Raw genomic sequence first — 21,659 nt, 5'->3', positions numbered from 1 at the left:
AGAGGCTACAATGAGGGTGAGGGAATTGAGAGGCACCCTGCAGTAGATGCTAACAATACTGAAGATGATGGTTCAGCGTGCTCAACAGGAACACTAACAGCTGTACAGAATCTGCCTTAGGCTTTTCTTCCCTAATTGTTAAATAAACTTAAAAACAAGTAGCACATCTCAATGTAACCACTAAATTACAAGCTATTAATTTAGTCATGTTCATGTACTGCGGTGGTACCCATCAAGTGTTGCAGATGCAATTTTCTGAATAAAGGTAAGCTTATGTCGATAAAATATTTAAATAAAAACCTGAACAATTCCAGTGGAAACAGGGAAATGCTTACAGACTGAGAAATGTATACAAAGAAAGACATAATTCTCTTTCTTCTCCCTACCTCCTGGAGTCCAGCTCTCATCAGTCCAAACAGAGCTAATTCTTCAATTCCTCAGCAACCCTGTAATGTCTAGCTTATGTCACTGGCACAGCCCTTCAACCAACTGTATTAAAGATACCTGTATTTTCTTCTCTCCTCTATTAGTCTAACAACTCACTGAAGTCAAGGACTGTGTCTTATTAAGCCTTCATGCCTCACGGTGCTAGATATACACCAAAAATGCTGCAAGATTTATAAATTAACGCACTAAAAATATATGAACAGTATTAAAATGAGATAAAAGACTTTTTGGGCTGATGAAAAAAACTCTAAAATTAAAATAAAAACCACTGAACGTACACTTCAAATGGGTCAATTTTTTGGTATGTGAAATACATTTCAAGAAAGCTATAAAAATAATTGGAATAAGAAAGTTTTTATTTCTTAAGAGTCAGAAGCTTTATGAATCCTGGAAAAATTAACTATTATTAAGAAAATTATGACTGATTTTGCAATAGTATTATAAATTACATTTCATAATAGCAAAGTTTATATAACAGCAATATTCTATAATAGTGTTATAAAAGTAATATATGAGCATTAGAAGAATCTGGATCCCATAGCGAAGAACACAAGAAAAAGTTCATCAGCTGTAATTCCACATCCAGAGAAAAGCACTGTTAACATCTTGATGTGTTTCTCTTCAATATTTTAAAATGTACATATTTTAATTTAATGCATAGAATTTAATTTAGCAAAATTGGAATTAGGCTTTATATAAACTCTAAAGGGAGATTATAAGTGATAATGAGTCTCAGATCAAGAGAAAAAAGTTCCTCTTCTTAGTCTTTCATCTTCTCTACAAGCACTATGGAAGTTAGTGTGCTTACCACCTCCACAAGTCTGATAATTAAACCCTTCAGACCAGGTGGTGTTGTTGTGTGCCCTTGAGTCAATTCTGACTCCTGGCAACCCTATAAGAAAAAGTAGAACTGCCCCATAGAATTTCCTAGGCTGTAAACTTTACGGGAACGAGCCTTGGTGGGACAGTGGTTAAGCGCTCAGCTGCTAACTGAAAGGTTGGCGGTTTGAATTCACCAGCCGCTCAGCAGGAGAAAGATATGGCAGTCTGCTTCCATAATGATTACAGCCTTGGAAATCCAATGGGACAGTTCTACTCTGTCCTATAGGGTCACTATGAGTTGGAGTCACTACGATAGGTTTTGTGAATCTTTACAGGGACAAACTGCCAGGTCTTTAGTGCTTAACCACTGTGTCAGCAAGGCTGCTTTCAGATCAGGTAATAGCAAATTATCCTGGGACGGCCCACACCTGAATCTTTTCTGTTGCTGTGTTACTACCTCCTAGGCACTCAATTGGAAAGCCTGGTGGTACAGTAGTTAAGAGCTACGGCTGCTAACCAAAAGCTCGACAGTTCAAATCTGCCAGGCGCTCCTTGGAAACCTTATGAAGCAGTTCTACTCTGCCCTTCAGGGTCGCAATGAGTTGGAATAGACTCGACAGCAATGGGTTGGTTGGTTGGCTGGTTGGTTGGTTGTTTAGGCTTTCAATGTATCAATTTATCCACCCACCCACCCAAAACCCATTGCTGTTAAGTCGATTCCGGCTCATGGTGACCCTACAGAACAGAGTGAACTGCCCCATAGGGTTTCCAAGGAGCAGGTGGTGCATTTTAACTGCTGACCTTTTGGTGAGCAACCGTAGCTCAATGTAGCTCTTAACCACTGTACCACCAGGGCTCCGATCAATGTATCAGAAACTTCAATTCTGGTATGAAATATATATCAAGAGTTTGGGCATTTAATTTAATTAAGCAAGACAATATTGAATTCCTAACCTGTGACAAGGATTGAAAAAAAACTTTTTTAATGTACTTGTTTCTGCTCTCATTCTAATGTCTACAGTGAAGGCTTCAAGAGCTCATGCTGGTAACGTAAGGGTCAGAAGTTCCAGTCTAGTAAGCACTATTGAGGCCTCCACAGGTGTGTCTGTGGGAAGGTGGGGTGGTAACAACAGGTGAAGTCCTTAGCATTTGGCATGCCCGTGAGAATTATTAGTATGCGATGTTTGCAACAGAACTGTTTCCCCTAAGGTTCTAATTACCCAAAATGGACTTAACGTAAAGGTGCTCTCATAACTCATAGTAGGATGAGTACCTGTAGCAACATTCAACTAGCAAAAGAAACCTCTTGAAAGAAAACCACTGCAACACTAATACCCTATAGCATACAGTACCTGGGAAAATCTCGAGGACGCCAAGGGAGACAAAGTCAAAAAGCCAATTTGGCTTTTATTTCAATACATAAAATGTTTGAGAGAATGGGATCCTCTCCCCCTAGTACTGAAAGTATTTCCTTATGGAGCCCTTTATCTCCCAATCTCTCTTCTTCTCAGTTCCCAAATAACCTGTTTTATTCTACTTAGAATATACTCTGTGTCTACTACCTTCCTTTTATCCCACTTTTAACTTAACCTCTCCTTCTCCCTCTGCCCCATCACAGCAGACATTTTGAAATAATAAATGTTTGCCAAATGATTGGTTAAGTACCCACTTCATGTAATGATAAATACAGTCCCTGCCTTAGTTAGGCTCTCATTCTAGCTATCGGAACCGTCATATTAATGAAGGATTATAGTAGAATGTGACAGGTGCTGTCACAGGGCCCGTGCAAAGTTCTATTGGAGACAAAATGAGAAAGTGGGAGGAGCTGTGGGAAATGGCAAGCTGCCTAGAGGTGAAATTTGAAGGCTGAAGAAGAGGGGTGAGGCAGAAGGAATAGCATGACCAAAGATACAGAAGTGTGTCTGGAAGAAATGAAGACTTAATATGAGAGTACTGTGTCTACATAATAGAACGAATAACATGAAAATGAAAAGAAAGTTTAAGACTGCATTTGGAAGGACCTTTAGGTGCCAATCTGATGCGTGAGCCTTGATACTAAAAGCAAAAGGAAGCCATTAAAATTTTAAAGTAGGGGTTGGTCAAGGCCTCTGTGTTTTAGAAAGAGAACCCTGGTGATGGTATAGAGCAGAATAAAAAGACAGTAGAGAAAGGGAAACCAAAAGTTTACATAATCATAACTATGCAGGAAAGAAGCAATGAAAATCAGCCTAGGACAATGACTACGGAATAGAAGGCAACAGATGATTCTAAGGACAATTTAGTGGCGAAAATGGACAAAACCCAAAATTCAAAAGCTAAATTAACAGGCTAATGTTATAACAGGTAATTTAGATGGCGAAGTGCCAGATATATGCAGTCTTTGCAAAAGCAACCTGATATAATATCACAAAGAAAAAGTCTCAGGGACAATATAGAAGATAACATCAGTGAGATAATCATCAGATTCCAAAACCAAGCAGACTGCCACAACTTTCTCTCCCAGAGAAGTGTTGAGTTCCATAATTGCTGACCTTTTAGTTAGCAGTTGAGCACTTTTAACCACTGTACAACCAGGGCTCGCCATTACAGAAAGACACTTTATTATTATTTATGCTTAATGTATCTTCTGAAAAGAAAGAAGGAGCCCTTTCTCTGCCGTAAATTCACCATGTGACCTTGTGCAAGTCATACGGACCCTGTGCCCATCTATACAATGAACATATTGTACTAATCAGTGGGTTTTTTTTTTTTTTAAGCCTCTTTTTTAGGAGTCACACTCCCTTGCCAGATGAAATCTCACACAGCACTCTACTGCGAAAGTGCTGTAGACCGAGACAGACTAGGAAGAAGGACCTGACAGTCTACTTCTGAAAAAAAATTTGCCAGTAAAAACCTTGTGAACAGCAGCTGAACAGTATTCGATAATACCGAGCAAATAATTGGAGAAGTTGGACTATATGAAGAACAGGGCATCAGGATTGGAGGAAGACTCATTAACAACCTGCAATATGCAGACGACAGAACCTTGCTTGCTGAAAGTGAAGCGGACTTGAAGCACTTACTGATGAAGATCAAAGACCACAGCCTTCAGTATGCATTATACCTCAACAAAAAGAAAACAAAAACCCTCACAAATGGAACAATAAGCAACATCATAATAAATGGAAAAAGATTGAAATTGTCAAGGATTTCATTTTACTTAGATTCAGAATCAACACTCATGGAAGCAGCAGTCAAAAAATTCAACGATGTACTGCACTGAGCAGATCTCTGCAAAAGACCTCTTTGAAGTGTTAAAAAACAAAGATGGCATTTTGAGTACTAAATTGTGCCTGACCCAACCCATGGTGTTTGAATTGCCTCATATGCATCCAAAAGCTGGACAATGAACAAGGAGGATCAAAGAAGAATTGGTGCTTTGAATTATGGTGTTGGTGAAGAATACGGAATATACCATGGACTGCCAGAAGAACGAACAAATCTGTCTTAGAAGAAGTACAACCAGGGTGCTCCTTAGAAGCAAGGATGGTAAGACTTCATCTCACATATTTTGGACATGTTATCAGGAGAGGCCAGTCTCTGGAGAAGAACATCATGCTTGGTAAAGTACAGGGTCAGCAAAAAAGAGGAAGACCCTCAACGAGATGGATTGACACAGTAGCTGCAACAATGGGCCAAGGCATAATAATCGTGAGGATGGTGCAGGATTGGGCAGAGTTTTGTTCTACTGTACATGGGGTTGCTATGAGTCAGAATTGACTCGACAGCACCTAACAACAATACCGTGAGAGACCCGGCAGGCTTGAGGATGACCGCTGCTTTTTACCAGTTAAGTACTTAAAATTCTACTTATTACAATGGTCTGATGCACATGATAAAGCACATGATAGATATAATTTTTGTTATCTGATGTGTATAAACGTGTATATTATAATTTAAATGATTTATATTCTTGGGGCAGCAGAAAATGAAAGCAACCTGAAGAATTTTAAAAAATATGTTCTCTTTGAAGAAAGGAATTAATTATAGAAGTGTGGCACCAAAGGGACTTTTTGGGAACCATCGGCATATAAGCATCACCAGGAAGATTAAAAACAAAAATATAAACCCCACTAAAAAAATACTATTAAAAAAAATTCCTGGGCTCCATCCCTAGTATATCGGAATCTCTGGAAGTGGATCTCAGTCATGGGTATTTTTTAAAAACTCCATAGCTCAATCTCTTCTTTGTCCCTGATTAACAAACACTGATCTAATACTTTTCTTTTACAGATGAAAAAATGAGGCTTAAAAAGCAAAGTTCACTTGCTCAAGATCACAAAGCTAGATGGAAGTACAGAAGATAAAGTATGATTTATATTCAAACTGCCTATACTAAACAGATTTTGGGGTAACTGTCCAACCCATGTTCTCAGAGAATCTGCCACCCCAGCCTTGGATCCTGCTGACCAAACAAGGTGGTACATCTATAGGCTGGCCAGTGACCTATGGCTTTTGTGGCCTGGCTTAAAAATTCAAGCTGAATCCACAAATTCTTCTCTGGAATTTGACCTAAGACATACAGGAAAATCATGACATGGTCGTGGGTGGTAAAACTGAAAAAAGCACGTACAAACTCAATGAAGATGCAGAGGAAGCCTGTCTGCAAAGAAAAGAAGCAACAGAGGTGGAAGAGACCCATTGCAGCCCCTGAGGGGGTAAAATAAACCAGTTGCCGTCATGTCGATTTAACTCCTAGTGACCCTATAAAAGGACAGTAGAACTGCCCCACAGAGTTGCCAAGGAGCAGCTGGTGGATGCGAGCTGCTGACTTTTTGGTTAGCAGCTGTACTCTTAACCACCATGGCTCCCTGAAGGGGTAGAAGGGGGAAAAAAGGAGATCAACTTCCATTCCTGACTCTTTTGCAATTCTAGTTCCTGTCAAGCCCAGCTGTTCAGCAGTTCCTACTCTTGGGTTCTGGTAAGCTCTGCTGTATCCTTATATCTCTTTTCTTAAACTTAGCTTGACTAACTTTCTGTGCCTTCCAACTATTAGAGCCCTGATTAAACCTATACCAAACCAAATAACTTTGATCTCCAATGTAAATGCAATTAGTTTTGAAATTAGTCAAGTCTTGGAAAACCACGATGAAAGACCTGGTATACCAACAGAGCACAGCACGTAAAGCATCAACGATGATTGAAATCTGTATGGTGTGTACTAATTTACAACTTATGTTCTCATGTATGACCTAAAATATTACATAAAATGAAAATTTCATTTGGTTTATATGACCCCATAGGTGGGTAAGGCAAAGATTATTATTATTCTCATTTAACAGATGAGAACTCTCAGATTCAGAGAAATTACATAACTTACCCAAAGCTACACACCTACTATATATAGCAGGGAAACCCTGGTGGTGCAGTGGTTTAGTGCTACGGCTGCTAAACAAAAGGTCAGCAATTCAAATCTGCCAGGCGCTCCCTGGAAACTCTATGGAGCAGTTTTACTCTGTCCTATAGGGTCGCTATGAGTCGGAATTGACTCGATGGCACTGGGTTTGGTTTTTTGGTTTATATATAGCAAAGTAGAGATGCAACCCAGATCTTCTGATTACAAATTACATGCAACTTTAGTATGATGCTGTTTTTTTAATGTAATTAAGGGTAGTGTTGCAAGAAGGCAATGACAGTAGTCATAGTCTCCCTCAAACACAAACACACCATCATATCCTTATAGTTCTTACAACTGAACTTTAAAAAAAAAAAAACACTTTAAAAAAGATCACTTTTAGATCAAGGTTTCTCAAATTTTAAAAAAGATCACTTTTAGATCAAGGTTTCTCAAATCTGGCACTACTGACATTTTTAGCCGGATAATTTTTTATTGTGGGGGACTGTCCTGTGCATTACAGGCTGTTTAACAGCACCAAGAGACAAGCCCAGAAGTTACAGATTCTGCTTATTTGTCATATTTCTTTTGGGTTATTCTAACCTTTCAATAACATGTATTGGGACCTCAACCTCAAATACGGTAATTAATTGTTTTAGAGGATGGAGAATTCATTATGTTCTTGTACAGCACTACTGAAGAGAAATACAATGTGTCACAAATGTGAGCCACATATGTAATTAAAAGTTTTCCATTAGCCACATAGAAAGCCTGGTGGTGTAGTGGTTAAGAGCTATGGCTGCTATCCGAAAGGTTGGCAGTTCAAAGCCACCAGGTGCTCCTTGGAAACTGTATGGGGCAGCTGTACTCTGTCCTACAGGGTCGCTATGAGTCACAGTTGACTCAATGGCAAGGGGTTTGGTTTTTTTGTTAGGCACATTTAAAAAGTGAACAGGTGAAATTAATAATATATTTTTAAACAAATATGCCCAAAATACTACCATTTAAACTTGTAATAATGTAAAAATTATACTTGATGTATTTTACATTATTTCTTCCATACTAAATTATCAAAATCCAGTGTGTGTTTTAAACTTACAACACATCGCAATTCAGACTAGCCACATTCCAAGTACTCAAAAGCAATATTTGCAACCAGAGACGTAGAAGACCTACACAAAGAAAACTATAAGACACTACTGCAAGAAACCAAAAGAGACCTACGTAAGTGGAAAAACATACCTTGCTCGTGGACAGGAAGATTCAACATTGTAAAAATGTCTATTCTGCCCAAAGCAATCTATAGATACAATGCAATCCTGATCCAAATACCAGTGACATTTTTTTAATGCAACAGAGGAACAAATCACCAACTTCATATGGAAGGGAAAGAGGGCCTAGATAAGTAAAGCATTACTGAAAAAGAAAAACAAAGTGGGAGGCCTCACACTACCTGATTTTAGAACATATTATACCACCACAGTAGTCAAAACAGCCTGGAACTGGTACAACAACAGATACATAGACCAATGGAACAGAATTGAGAATCCAGACATAAATCCATCCACATATGAGCAGCTAATATTTGACAAAGGCCTAAAGCCTGTTAAGTGGGGAAAAGAAAGTCGCTTTAACAAATGGTGCTGGCATAACTGGATATCCATCTGCAAAAAAAATAAAACAAGACCCGTACCTCACACCATGCACAAAAACTAACTCAAAATGGATCAAAGCCCCAAATATAAAATCTAAAATGATAAAGATCATGGAAGAAAAAATAGGGACAACATTAGGAGCCCTAATACATGGCATAAACAGTATGTAAAACATTACTAAAAATGCAGAAGAAAAACTAGATAACTGGGAGCTCCTAAAAATCAAATACCTACGGTCATCCAAAGACTTCACCAAAAGAGTAAAAAGACTACTACAGACTGGGAAAAAGTTTTTAGCTATGACATTTCCGGTTGGCACCTGATCTCTAAAATCTACATGATACTACAAAAACTCAACTGCAAAAAGACAAATAACCCAATTAAAAAATGGGCAAAAGATATGAACAGACACTTCACTGAAGAAGACATTCAGGTAGCTAATAAGATACATGAGGAAATGCTCACAATCATTAGCCATTAGAGAAATGCAAATCAAAACTACAATGAGATTTCATCTCACTCCAACGAGGCTGGCATTAATCCAAAAAACACAAAACATTAAATGTTGGAGAGGCTGTGGAGAGACTGGAACACTTATACACTGCTGGTGGGAATGTAAAATGGTACAACCACTTTGGAAATCGATTTGGTGCTTCCTTGAAAAACTAGAAATAGAACTACCATACAATCCAGCAATCCCACTCCTTGGAATATATCCTAGAGAAATAAGAGCCTTTACATGAACAGATACATGCACACCCATGTTCACTGCAGCACTGTTTACAATAGCGAAAAGATGGAAGCAACCAAGGTGCCCATCAATGGATGAATGGATAAATAAATCATGGTATATTCACACAATGGAATACTACACATCGATAAAGAAGAGTCATGAATCTGTGAAACATTTCATAACATGGAGGAATCTGGAAGGCATTATGCTGAGTGAAATTAGTCAGCTGCAAAAGGACAAATATTGTATAAGACCACTATTATAAGAACTCAAGAAATAGTTTAAACAGAGAAGAAAATATTCTTTGATGGTTACGAGACGGGGGAGGGAAGGAGAGTGGGAGAAGGGTATTCACTAATTAGACAGTAGGTAAGAACTACTTTAGGTGACGGGAAAGATAACACACAATACAGGTGAGGTCAGCACAACTAGACTAAAAGAAAAGCAAAGAAGTTTCCGGAATAAACTGAATGCTTCGAAGGGCAGTGTAGCAGGGGCGGGGGTTTGGGGACCATGGTTTCAGGGGACATCTAAGTCAATTGGCATAACAAAATCTATTAAGAAAACATTCTGCATCCCACCTTGGAGAGAGGTGTCTGGGGTCTTAAATGTTAGCAAGTGGCCATCTAAGATGCATCAATTGGTCTCAACCCACCTGAATCAAAGAAGAACGAAGAACACCAAGGACACAAGGTAATTACAAGCCCAAGAGACAGAAAGGACCACATAAACCAGAGACTACAGCATCCTGAGACCAGAAGAGCTAGATGGTGCCCGGCTATAACTGATGACTGCCTTGAGAGGGAACACAACAGAGAAACCCTGAGGGGGCAGGAGAGCAGCAGGATGCAGACCCCCCAAATTCTCATAAAAAGACCAGACTTAACGGTGTGACTGAGACTAGAAGGACCCCGGTGGTCACAGCCCCCAGACCTTCTGTTGGCCCAGGACAGCAACCATTCCCAAAGCCAACTCTTCAGACAGGGATTGGACTGGACAATGGGTTGGAGAGGGATGCTGGTGAGGAGTGAGCTTCTTGGATCTGGTGGACACTTGAGACTACGTTGGCATCTCCTCCCTGGAGGAGAGATGAGAGGGTAGAGGGGGTTAGTAAATGGCGAAATGGACATGAAAAGAGAGTGGAGGGAAGGATGTGTCTCATTAGGGGGAGAGCAAGCGGCAGGATGTAGCAAGGTGTGTATATAAGTTTTTGTGTGAGAGATTGACTTGATTTGTAAACTATCACTTAAAGCACACACACACAAAAAAAAAAAACAAACCACAATGAGATTCCATCTCACTCCAACAAGGTGGCATTAAACTAAAAAACACAAAATAATAAATGTCGGAGAGGTTGTGGAGAGACTGGAACACTTATACACTGCTGGTGGGAATGTAAAATGGTACAACCACTTTGGAAATCGATTTGGGCCTTCCTTAAGAAGCCAGAAATAGAACTACCATACAATCCAGCAATCCCACTCCTTGGAATATATCCTAGAGAAATAAGAGCCTTTACATGAACAGATATATGCACACCCATGTTCACTGTAGCACTGTTTACAATAGCAAAAAGACGGAAGCAAGCAAGGTGCCCATTAACGGATGAGTGGATAAATAAAATTATGGTATATTCACACAATGGAATACTATGCATCGAAAAGAACAACAATGAATCTGTGAAACATTTCATAACATGGAGGAATCTGGAAGGCATTAACCTGAGTGAAATTAACTCAACTAAAATTAGTCAGTTGCAAAAAGACAAATATTGTATGAGACCACTATTATAAGAACTCAAGAAATAGTTTAAACAGAGAAGAAAATATTTTTTTGATGGTTACGAGATGGGGGGGAAGGAGAGGAGGGGGGTTCACTAATTAGATAGGAGACAAGAACTAATTTAGGTGAAGGGAAAGACAACACACCACAATACAGGAGAGGTCAGCACAACTGGACTAAACCAAAAGCAAAGCAGTTTCCTGAATAAAGTGAACACTTCGAAGGCCAGTGTAGCAGGGGTGGGGGTTTGGGGACGATGATTTTAGGGGACATCTGGGTCAACTGGCATAATAAAATCTATTAAGAAAACATTCCGCATCCCATTTTGGAGAGTGGCATCTGAGGTCTTAGATGCTAGCAAGCAGCCATCTAAGATGCATCAGTTAGTCTCAAAGGATAATGAAGAGCACCAAAGACACAAGGTAATTATTAGTCCAACAGACAGAAACAGCCACATAAATCAGAAAGTACATCAGCCTGAGACCAGAAGAACTAGATGGTGCCTGGCTATAACCAATGACTGTCATGACAGGGAACATAACAGAGAATCCCTGAAGGAGCAGGAGAACAGTGGGAGGCAGACCTCAAATTTTCCTAAAAAGACCAGACTTAATGGCCTGACTGAAACTAGAAGGACCCCAGAGGTCATGGTCCCAGACCTTCTGTTAGCCCAAGACAGGAACCATTCCCAAAGCCAAGTCTTCGGACAGGGAGTGGACTGGAGTATAAGATAGAAAATGATACTGGTAAGGAGTCAGCCTCTTGGATCAAGCAGGCACATGAGAGTATGTGGGCTGCTCCTGTCTGGAGGGGAGATGTGAAGGCCAAGGAGGACAGAAGCTGGTTGAATGGACAGAGAAATACAGGGTGTAGAGGAGTGTGCTGTCTCATTACGGAGAGGGCAACTAGGAGTATATAGCAAGGTATATATAAGTTTTTGTATGAGAGACTGACTTGATTTGTAAACTTTCACTTAAAGCACAATAAAAATTTTTTTAAAAAGCCATATTTCATATGTGGCTACTGTGGGTCAGGTGTCAAGCTGGAGGCTTCTCCTGACTTAAAGTAGCCACAGGAGCTGATGAACCCAAGGTCAGCAGATAGGACATCAGGCTGCTAGCTCACAGGCTGCAGAGGCCAATGAATCCCAAGATCGGCAGGCAACATGGCAAGCTGCTGGCTCAAGTCCTACCAACCAGAGGTCAGATGATGAGGAGCTGGATGCAGGATCCAAGGCAAGCAAAAGCCAGCGAGTTTTGCTATAAAGTCCATATACACTGGATGCAGGCCACACTCCCAAGGAAATTCCCTTTCAGCTGACTGGCTGTTCATGGCAGATCTCATCATGGAGGTGATTACATCATTACTTAACTGCCAGACTACACATTAACTGCCAAATCAGAGAATCATGGCCCACCAAGTTGACACATAACCTTAACCACCAGAGTTCATCCCTTGTCAACCTGGCACCTGTACAGATCTCCTTAAGCCATACGTAATCTCTAAATAAAGACAACTATAAGGTCATACTTGCACCTAACATGATACAACAATATGTACAACTGAAAACGCACCAGCCCTGTTTACATTTTAAGTTTTATGAGAAAACAAAAATATTTGATGCATACATATGAGGAAGAGATACTCATAACAGTTTCTACAACTGATCACGTGGTTGTAGCTAGTATTCAGAACTACCTTCTTGCATCACCCATTCCATATTCCCTTTGCCTCAGCTGGTCATAGTCTTTTGCTGGTGGGGTGACCCAGACCTTCATTCTTGAAGAATCTGAGCCAATAGTAGTCATGTCAGAATTGTGCTGTTGTAATTTTCCACTGACTTTAATCACAGGGCATGGTGCCACAGTAGTACTAAGAGACGTTCTAATGGATCTCCTGTGTTCCAGACATAGTCTTCTTTACCTCTGTGTCATAGTCATCTAGTACTGCTATAACAGAAATACCACAAGTAGATGGCTTTAACAAAGAGAAATTCATTCTCTCACAGTCTACTAGGTTACAAGTCCAAATTCAGGGTGTCAGCTCCAAGGGAAGGCTTTCTCTCTTTGTTGGCTTTGGAGGAAGGTCCTTGTCCTCAATCTTCCCATGTTCGAGGAGCTTCTCAGACACAGGGACACCAGGTGTAAAGGACGTGCTCTGCTCCCAGTGCTGCTTTCTTGGTGCTATGAGGTCCCCAACTCTCTGCTTGCTTCTCTTTCATCTCTTGAGCGATAAAAGGTGGTGCAGGCCCCACCTCAGGGAAAATCCCTTTACCTTGGATCAGGAAGATGGCCTGAGTAAGGGTGGTGGTATAATCCCACCCTAACTCTCTCAACATAAAATTACAATCACAAAATGGAGGACAACCACACAATACTGGGAATCATGGCCTAACCAAGTTGATAAACACATTTTTGGGGGGACATAATTCAATCCATGACACTCTATTATATAATATCAATGTGATTTCCTCTTGGTAATCTGGATCAATCATACTAGCTAATACAGTAACTCCCTTCTTTGCCTGTTGATCCAAAGGCATGCGGAGCCCAAAGTGGCTGGGTCACATTCTTCACTTCCAATTCGATGGAATCAATGTATTCCTCACACTGGAACTAAGATCTCTAGACCAGCAGAGCATAGGCTCACTGGGAAAGGAAGCAAAAATTTGTGAGTGGGTTGCTAGGGAAACAGTGAGTGGTACTACTCCTAATACTACCCCTTGATTTTGGGACCTATGAATCTTGGCTATGGCAGAAACAGCACCATATACTGGATGCTAGTTTACAGCATAAACAGCCTCCTGGGGAACACTGCCCCAATCCTGCAAGGTATGGCTACCAAGATGGCAACATAATTGTGTCTTTAGAAGGCCATTCTGATGTTCTATCAAGCCAGCTGTTTCAGGATGATGTGGAACACGGTCGTTGTTGTTAGGTGCCGTGGAGTGGGTTCTGACTCATACTGACCGTATATACAACAGAATGAAACACTGCCCAGTCCTGTGCCATCCTCACAATTGTTGTTAGGCTTGAACCCATTGAACCCATGGATCGAAAGCTACTGTGTTGATCCATCTCATTGAGCGTCTTCCTCTTTATCACTTACTCTCTACTTTACCAAGCTTGATATCCTTTTTAAGGAACTGGGCCCTCCTGATAACATGTCCAAAGTATGTGAGACAAAGTCTCCCCATCCTTCTTCTAAGGAGCATTCCTGGCTGTACTTCTTCCAACACAGATTTGTTTGTTCTTCTGGCTGTCCATGGTATATCCAATATTCTTCACCAATACCCTAATTCAAAGGCATCAGCTCTTCTTCTCTCTTCTATATTCATTGCCTAGCTTTCGCAAACATATGAAGCAATTGAAAACACCACGGCTTAGGTCAGGCGCACCTTAGTCCTTAAAGTGCCATCTTTACTTTTTAACACTTTAAAAAGAGGTCTTTTGCAGCAAATATGCCCAATGCAATGCGTCATTTGATTTCTTGACTGCTGCTTCCATGGGCATTGATTGTGGATCCAAGTAAAATGAAACCCTTGACAACTTCAATCTTTTCTATTTATCATGATGTTGCTCACTGGAGACTATGGTAAGACCAGTGAATTCCATGAGCATGAGCCCACTGTCACACTTCATTTGCTGTCAAGTGAGTCTCGTGATTCGAAACAATGCAGTGCGGGATACAATGACCACGGATAAGACATTCTGCGAGTCCGGGGATGGTAGTTGTGGCAGAAATATTGCATGCAGCAAGCCAAATCCACATCCAGAGTAAGTTTCTGCCCAGTAAGAATAAAACCCTGCCCTTTCCATGATGGAAGCGGTCCAATGTAATCAACCTGCCACCAGATTGCTGGCTGATCACTCCAAGGAATGGTGTGATATTGGGGACTGATTCAGTGTTGTTCTGTGCTGCTGGCAGATTGGGCACTCAGCAGTGGCTGTAGCAAAGTTGGCCTTGGTGAGTGGAATTCCATGTTGCTGAGCCATCCATAACCTCCATCCCTACCATCATGGCCTGTTAGTTTATGAGCCCATGAGCCCATTGGGCAGTGATGGGTGTGGCTGGAGAAAGAGGATGACTGGTTTCCACAGAAAACATTATTCTATCCACTTGATGGTTAAATTCCTCCTCTGCCAAGGTCAACCTTTGTTAGCATTCACATGAGACACAAATATCTTCACTTCTTTGGCTCATTCAGAGAGGTCTATCCACATACCACTTCCCCATACCTCCTTGTCCACAATTTTCCAATCATGTTCCTTCCAAGTCCCTGACCCTTCAGGCAAATCACTGGCTACCGCCCATGAATCAGTATATAATCACAATCTGGCCATTTCTTCTTCCAAGCAAAGTGAAGAACCAGATACACTGCTCTAAGTTCTGCTCATTGGGAGGGTCTTCCTTCTCCACTGTCCTTCAAGGAGGTCCCAGAAAGGAGTTACAGTGCTGTCACTGGCCACTTCTGAGTGGTGCCTGCATATTGTGCAGAACCATCTGTAAACTAGGCACAAGCTTTCTCTTCCACAGTCAATTGATCATAAGGAACTACCCATGAGCCCCATAGGTGCAGACTGGAAGACAAAAAGGTAATGTGACAGGAGCGGAGACCATGGGATTTTGGGCCAGTTTCTCATGTAACTTACTTGTGCCTTTAGGTCCTGCTTGGGCCCAATCTCGTACACACCACTTCCATTTAATGACAAATTGCTGCTATGCACATTCAACTTTATGGCTCTGTGGGTCAGACAACTAGTTCATGATGGGCAGCTTAGGCTGCATGGTGATGTGGTGGCCCATGGTTAAGCATTCAGTGTCTACTAAGGTCCAGTAACAAGCCAAAAGCTGTTTTTCAAAAGAAGAGTTATTTGCAGAGAATAGCAGGACTTTGCTCCAAAATCCTATGTCTGTGCTGTGATTCATCAATAGGGGTCTGCCAAAGACTCCAAACAGCATTTCTATCTGCCACTGATACTTCAAGCACCATTGGATCAGCTAGATCATATGGTTCAAGTAGCTGAGTGACTTGCATGGCAGCCTGAATCTGTTGCAGTTTTCTCTTGTTCTGGGCCCCATTCAAAACTAACAGCTTTTCGAGTCACTAGATAAATAGGCTGGAGTAGCAAATCCAAATGAGGGATATGTAGCTTCCAAAATCCAAAAAGGCCCACCAGCATTGTTTCTCCTTTTTAGTTGTGGGAGGCACCAGATGAAATAACTTATCCTTCACTTTAGAAGGAATATCTCGACATGTCCCATATCACTGGATGCCTAGAAATTTCACTGAGATGGAAGGCACCTGAATTTTTGCTGGATTAATTTCCCACCCTCTAGCGCACAAATGTTTTACCAGTAAGTCCAGACTCATTGACACGTCTTCCTTACTAGGTCCAATCAGCATAATGTTATCAATGTAATTGAGCAGTGTGACATCTTGTGGAAGGGAAAGGTGATCAAGGTCCCTGCAGACTAACTTATGACATATGGCTGAAGAATTCATGTAGCTCTGAGGTAGGATACTGAAGGTGTATTGCTAGCCTTGAGAAAAAGGCACTGGTCAGGTCAATAGATGTAAATGAGGTACCAGAAGATAAATTAATTTGTTCAAGCAATAAAACCACATCTGCAAGAGCAGCTGCAACTGGAGTCACCACCCGGTTAGGTTTACAATAATCCACTGTCTTTCTTCAAAATCCAACTGTCTTTTTTTTGCACAGGCCAAATAGGCAAGTTGAACGGGGGCTGTGGTGGGAATCAATGCCACTGCATCCTTCAAGTCCTTGGTGGTGGCAGTAACCTCTGCAATCCCTCTGGAATGCAGTATTACTTTTGGTTTACTATTTTCCTACATAGGGGCAGTTCTAATGGCTTCCTCTTGGTTTTTCCTAACATAATAGCCCTTACTCCACTTGTCAGGGATCCAATATAGGCATTCTGCCAGTTGCTGAGTATATCTATTCCAATTATGCATTCTGGAACTGGAGAAATCACTACATAATGGGTTCAGGGTCTTACTGTGAGCCAAACCTGAGCTAAGACTCCATTAACCTGGCCTTCATATGCTCCCACTCTGACTGGTGGGCCACAGCGACCTTTTGGGTCTCCTGGAATTAGTGTCAGTTCAGAGCCAGTGTCCAGTAATCCCTGAATAGTCTGATTATTTCCTGTTCCCCAATAAACAGTCACTCTCATAGAAGGCTATAGATCCCTTTGGGGAAGTTGGGAAAAAGATTAACAGTACAAATTTTTGGTAGTGTAGTGGGGTTTTTCCTCAAGGAGACCCAGCCTCCCCTTCATTCAATGAGTTGTGGGTGTGTAAACTGGCACAAGTCTGGGAATTGAGGGTCCGGATTCTCTGTTCTGGCAATTTCAGTTAGACTGCTGTTCCCTTGACCTAGAATTCTTCCACTTGTACAGCTCAAGTAAATATTTTGCAAATTTCTCATCTAGTTCACCCCTAGGAACACCCTAAGGAGCCAATGCCATAAATCCATACACGTCAGACTGCTTTGACTCCACTGTCCATTATGGTAACCACATCCACCTGGTCTCTGTCAACTGAGTGCTGCCACTTGGCCCCTACCACTACGGGCTCCAATCAGCCCCACTGTAGTTAGGTATCTAAATTTAGTTACAGCAGTTCCCACTGTCAAATCTGACTTATATAAAAAAGCAATCACAGCAGTCTTCAAGGATGCTGGGGCTACCTTCACAACTTTGTTCCTTACCGTTGTGGTAAAAGTAGTGTCATCTAGGCACTCCATGTGTGGGTCTGTGGGTCTAACCTGATAAATCTACTCCAACATGCCAATTTCCCTAAGCCTTTGGATACCTTCTTCTACAGTATATCAAAGCAGTTCTGGTACTTCAATTAGATTTAGTGTAGGCCACTGTGTAAACTACATTTTGACAACCCAAGCAAATGAACTATTACATCCTTTCCTAACCTCCTGAGGTGAAACACTGAATGAAGAATCTGTGCTTAGTGGACCCACATCAATAAACTCAGACTGATTCAACTTTATGTTCCTTGCACCATTACCCCACACCCTTAACAGTCATTTCTACAAAAATTCCCCAGGTTTCTGTTTCTCCATATTAGAAAACTCAAGCAGTTCTTTTGGAATGTAGTATACCTCCTCCTGGATCACATTTTGTACTTCACCTTTTCAGGCTTGCAGAGACTTAAGTCTGGTTATAGATCTAGAAGCAAACATGGGTACTGGAGATGTGTTTTGAGAACGTTCAGCAATGCCTTTAAGGCATCTCCCCAGGTGATGACTCAGACAAAGGCTCTTCAAAGACACAGCTGGGTTAAACTCAACAGATGGGGGTGAAGGGCCTAATGGTTTTGTTGGTAGGAGTGATTCAACAGAATTTAGGGGCTCAGTGTCCCCAGCTTCCTGATTATCTGCCCATACGTCCCCATCCCAAGTTTCAGGATCCCATTTATTCTCAATCAGCACCCTCACTTTTACTTCAGATACCATTTGAGGTTGGGAATTCAACTGGCATTGTAATTCAGCCACTCTCACAATAAGACTTTTGGTTTTGTTTTCAGCAATATCAGCTCTGTTATTATAAGAAATAAGACTTTCTTTAAAGGCACAAGTGGCAACTTTGAGGTCATTCATGTGGTGCTGGAGCTGTGACTTTGAAGCTCTGAGTTCATCTCTTTCTTTCATCAGTTTGTCTAGGGAAAGTGGGGCCAAACCAACTAGCTTCTTTATACTTCTCATTGACAAAATTGTAGAAAAGTATCAAATGTGCGATTACCTGGAGACTCATCTTTCACCAATACTCGCACATATTTAAACTGTGGTTGCATTTTGTTAGAGATTGACTTAGGCGGGTGTGACACAGTGCAGTATAAAAAAATATTAGTCTCATTTTATCGATTGGTGGTGATATTTTGAGTATTTCTATTGCCAACTCAAGGGGCCCTGGCGGCACGGTGGTTAAAGTGCTTGGCTGCTAACCGAAAGGTCAGTGGTTTGAACTAACCACTCCACAGGAGAAAGATTTGATAGTCTGCTTCTGTAATGGTTTATAGCCTTAGAAACCCTATGGGGCAATTCTACTCTGTCCTATATGGTCACTATGAGTTGGAATTGACTCAATGGCAGTGAGTTCTACTGCCACCTCAAACCATGGATTAGCAGTGCCCCCTTTACTAATGGAAGCAGAGACATCAATATCTTTAAGACTTACCAGACTTCATAACCAATTTAGAAAGCTCACCCTTAACAACTTTGTTTCTCTAGAGCCACTCTCAGTACCAAATGTCTTAGTCTGGGTGCTCTAGAGAAACAAAGCCAGTTAAGTGTGTATATGTATGTATACACATATATAGAGAGAGAGAAAGATATTTGTATCAAGGAAATGGCTTACATGGTTGTAGAGGCTGAAAAGTCCAAAGTCTGTGAGTCAGGCATCGGGCTGGAGGCTTCTCCTGACTTACATAGCCACGGGGGCTGACAAACCCAAGACTGGCAGGTCAGACAGCAGGATACCTGTCACTTGCTGTGGAGGCCAGTCAATTCCAAGATCAGCAGGCAACATGAAAAGCTACTGGCTCAAGTCTCAAGAACTGGAGGTCAGCAAGCTTTGCCAGAAAGTCCATATATATTGGATGTAGGCCACACCCCATGGAAACTCCCTTTCAGCTGATTAGCTGCTCACAGCAGATGTCATCTTGGAGGTGACCACATTATATCAGATCTTATCATGGAGGTGATTACATCATTACATAACTGCCAAACCAGCCAAGCTGACACACAACCTTAACCATCACGAGTACAAAGGGCAAAGGTGAAAAAGCTACAGTCAACAATGAGTCCTATTTAACTGTTTCCTATTTCTTGTCTATTGACACCAACACCAAATGACTACATGTCTGTAGATGAACAGTAATAGAACTTTTTACAACATTTTGCCTCAGCACTTCTGGGAATTTCTAGTTGTTTTGGGGCTCAGAAATTAATTTTTGCATGTGAATTGGGTTTTATCATAATAGTATATTATAACATTGCATGGCCCAGTGGTAAATTCATTCATTTTTTTGGTAAGACCCATTCTATATTAGTTTATTCCAAGTGTAGTTACAACTGCCTTTCTTTAAAAATATTCTTTTTAAATAATTCTCATTTTTAGTCACTAATTAGAAACAGAGAACTTTTAATGGGCCACCTCAAGCCACTGACCTACATCTCTTGCATGTATTTACACTGTGTTTGCATTTTATTAGCGTGTGACTTAGGTGAATTTGACATTAAAAAAAAAAACCAAACCCGTTGCCGTCAATTCCGGCTCATAGCAACCCTACAGTGCACTGTAAAAAATATTAGTTTCACTTTATTCACAAAATGTGAAGTAATGTGAAGCCAAAGAATTGAAAATTTTGCCAAGAATCATATAATTTCAAAGCCGATGGGGTTAGTGAATTGCAAATAGTGTTTATACTATTGCCACTTCATGGCACCACTTCAACTCGTGAAGAGAAATATTGGCTATTTAGCAGTGTTGATAAGCATCAAACTACCACTGATTTTGGTGATTCTTGTTATTTTATCATTTACTATTATTATTATCATCTTGATAAATAATAGTGTGACTCAATATCATTAAGTGGTGTTACTAATGACCAAGTTGAAAAATGTGTCCAAAGCATTAACTTAAGAATGGGAGTTAAATATGATAAAACTCTGTGAAGAATGAGCAAGCACTCAGCAAAATATTAAAGATAATTGCTGAGAAGAAAATAAAGAGCACCACTGAAATTTGTCTTAAATTATGCAAGTTTTGAATTTTTGAAGTATGGGACATCTCCAAGGATCCATTTGTGACTTCTTTGTAACTACTGCACAACATTTAGAACCACTGCTGCTCTAGACTGTCACCTGGATAAGGGGTAGCCAATGACTGGTTCCAGGGTGAGCATTTGAATCAAGGGCAGCTACCTCATAGGCCATCTGCAGCCCAGGAAGCATCCTGGTACAAAAAGTACAAAAAGCTTTGCCCAGTAGGAACAACGATAATTAGCTAGGCTGGATCTGCTCTATAGCATTTAAACAGGAAAATACAGAGGCAATTAGAAACAGAAGAAATAAAAAGACAGAAAAAGAGAAGTAGCAATAAAAAAAAAAAAAAAAAAGAGAGATGAAGTAGCAGGAGAGGGGTTAATCCCAGTAATGGCAGAGCCCCAGAAAAAGAACCCACGAACTGCCATGGGTTGGGGTGGTCGGAAAAAGATTACTTGGTCTCCAAAGCTGCCTTGGATTCCAGAAACCAGGCTATTCCTGGATCTCCGTGATATTTCTATTCCCTTTAGTGCCACTTTCATCCATATAACAAACCCTGTGATATGAGACAGTCTGAGAAGGCTGCTGCCTAACACATACACGTTTTTTTCTGAATTGAGATTTTCCTAGAGTGGCAGTGATTCCCTATTCTTGCTTTCATCCACAGAAGGGCCTAGAAATGGTAACAGAAAGGAGTTATTATATAAAAAATTAGCTTTATATACCTGCATTTTTTTCTCTTGCTCATTTTCTCCTATCATTCCAGTGCCTGTTACACTTTCACTTCCATCAATGGACACCTAGAAACATGGGAATAAAATAAAGCTTAAAAAAAGTTTTACATTTTGATAACTGTTTAGGCTGAGTGATGAGTACATGGACTATCATTACCATCTTATTTTTGTGCACATTAGAAAATTCCTATAAAAAAAAGTAAAAATAAAAACAAAAAAATCCTTTTAAATTATATAAGATACACGTTCAAAGCAGAAAAGAAAAAAAAAAAAAATCAGCCCTTGGGATGTAAAACTTAATTGAGA

At 40.7% G+C, this 21,659-nt stretch overlaps 1 protein-coding gene across 4 annotated transcripts in view; it reads right to left on the bottom strand.

The window, feature by feature from the left end:
* ZNF143 (zinc finger protein 143) overlaps positions 1–21,659 on the bottom strand; it is a 69,728-nt gene that overhangs the window by 31,145 nt on the left and 16,924 nt on the right. For all 4 annotated transcript variants that reach the window (XM_049890344.1, XM_049890341.1, XM_049890345.1 and 1 more), the window contains exon 7: positions 21,345–21,419. In XM_049890344.1, the coding sequence (XP_049746301.1) occupies positions 21,345–21,419 (75 nt within the window). The remainder of the gene's footprint in view (positions 1–21,344; positions 21,420–21,659) is intronic.

This window comes from Elephas maximus, chromosome 7 (genome assembly GCF_024166365.1).
Source record: "Elephas maximus indicus isolate mEleMax1 chromosome 7, mEleMax1 primary haplotype, whole genome shotgun sequence".
NCBI lineage: Eukaryota > Metazoa > Chordata > Mammalia > Proboscidea > Elephantidae > Elephas > Elephas maximus.
Note: the sequence above shows the minus strand (reverse complement) of the source record. Positions and strands in the feature narration are given on the sequence as shown.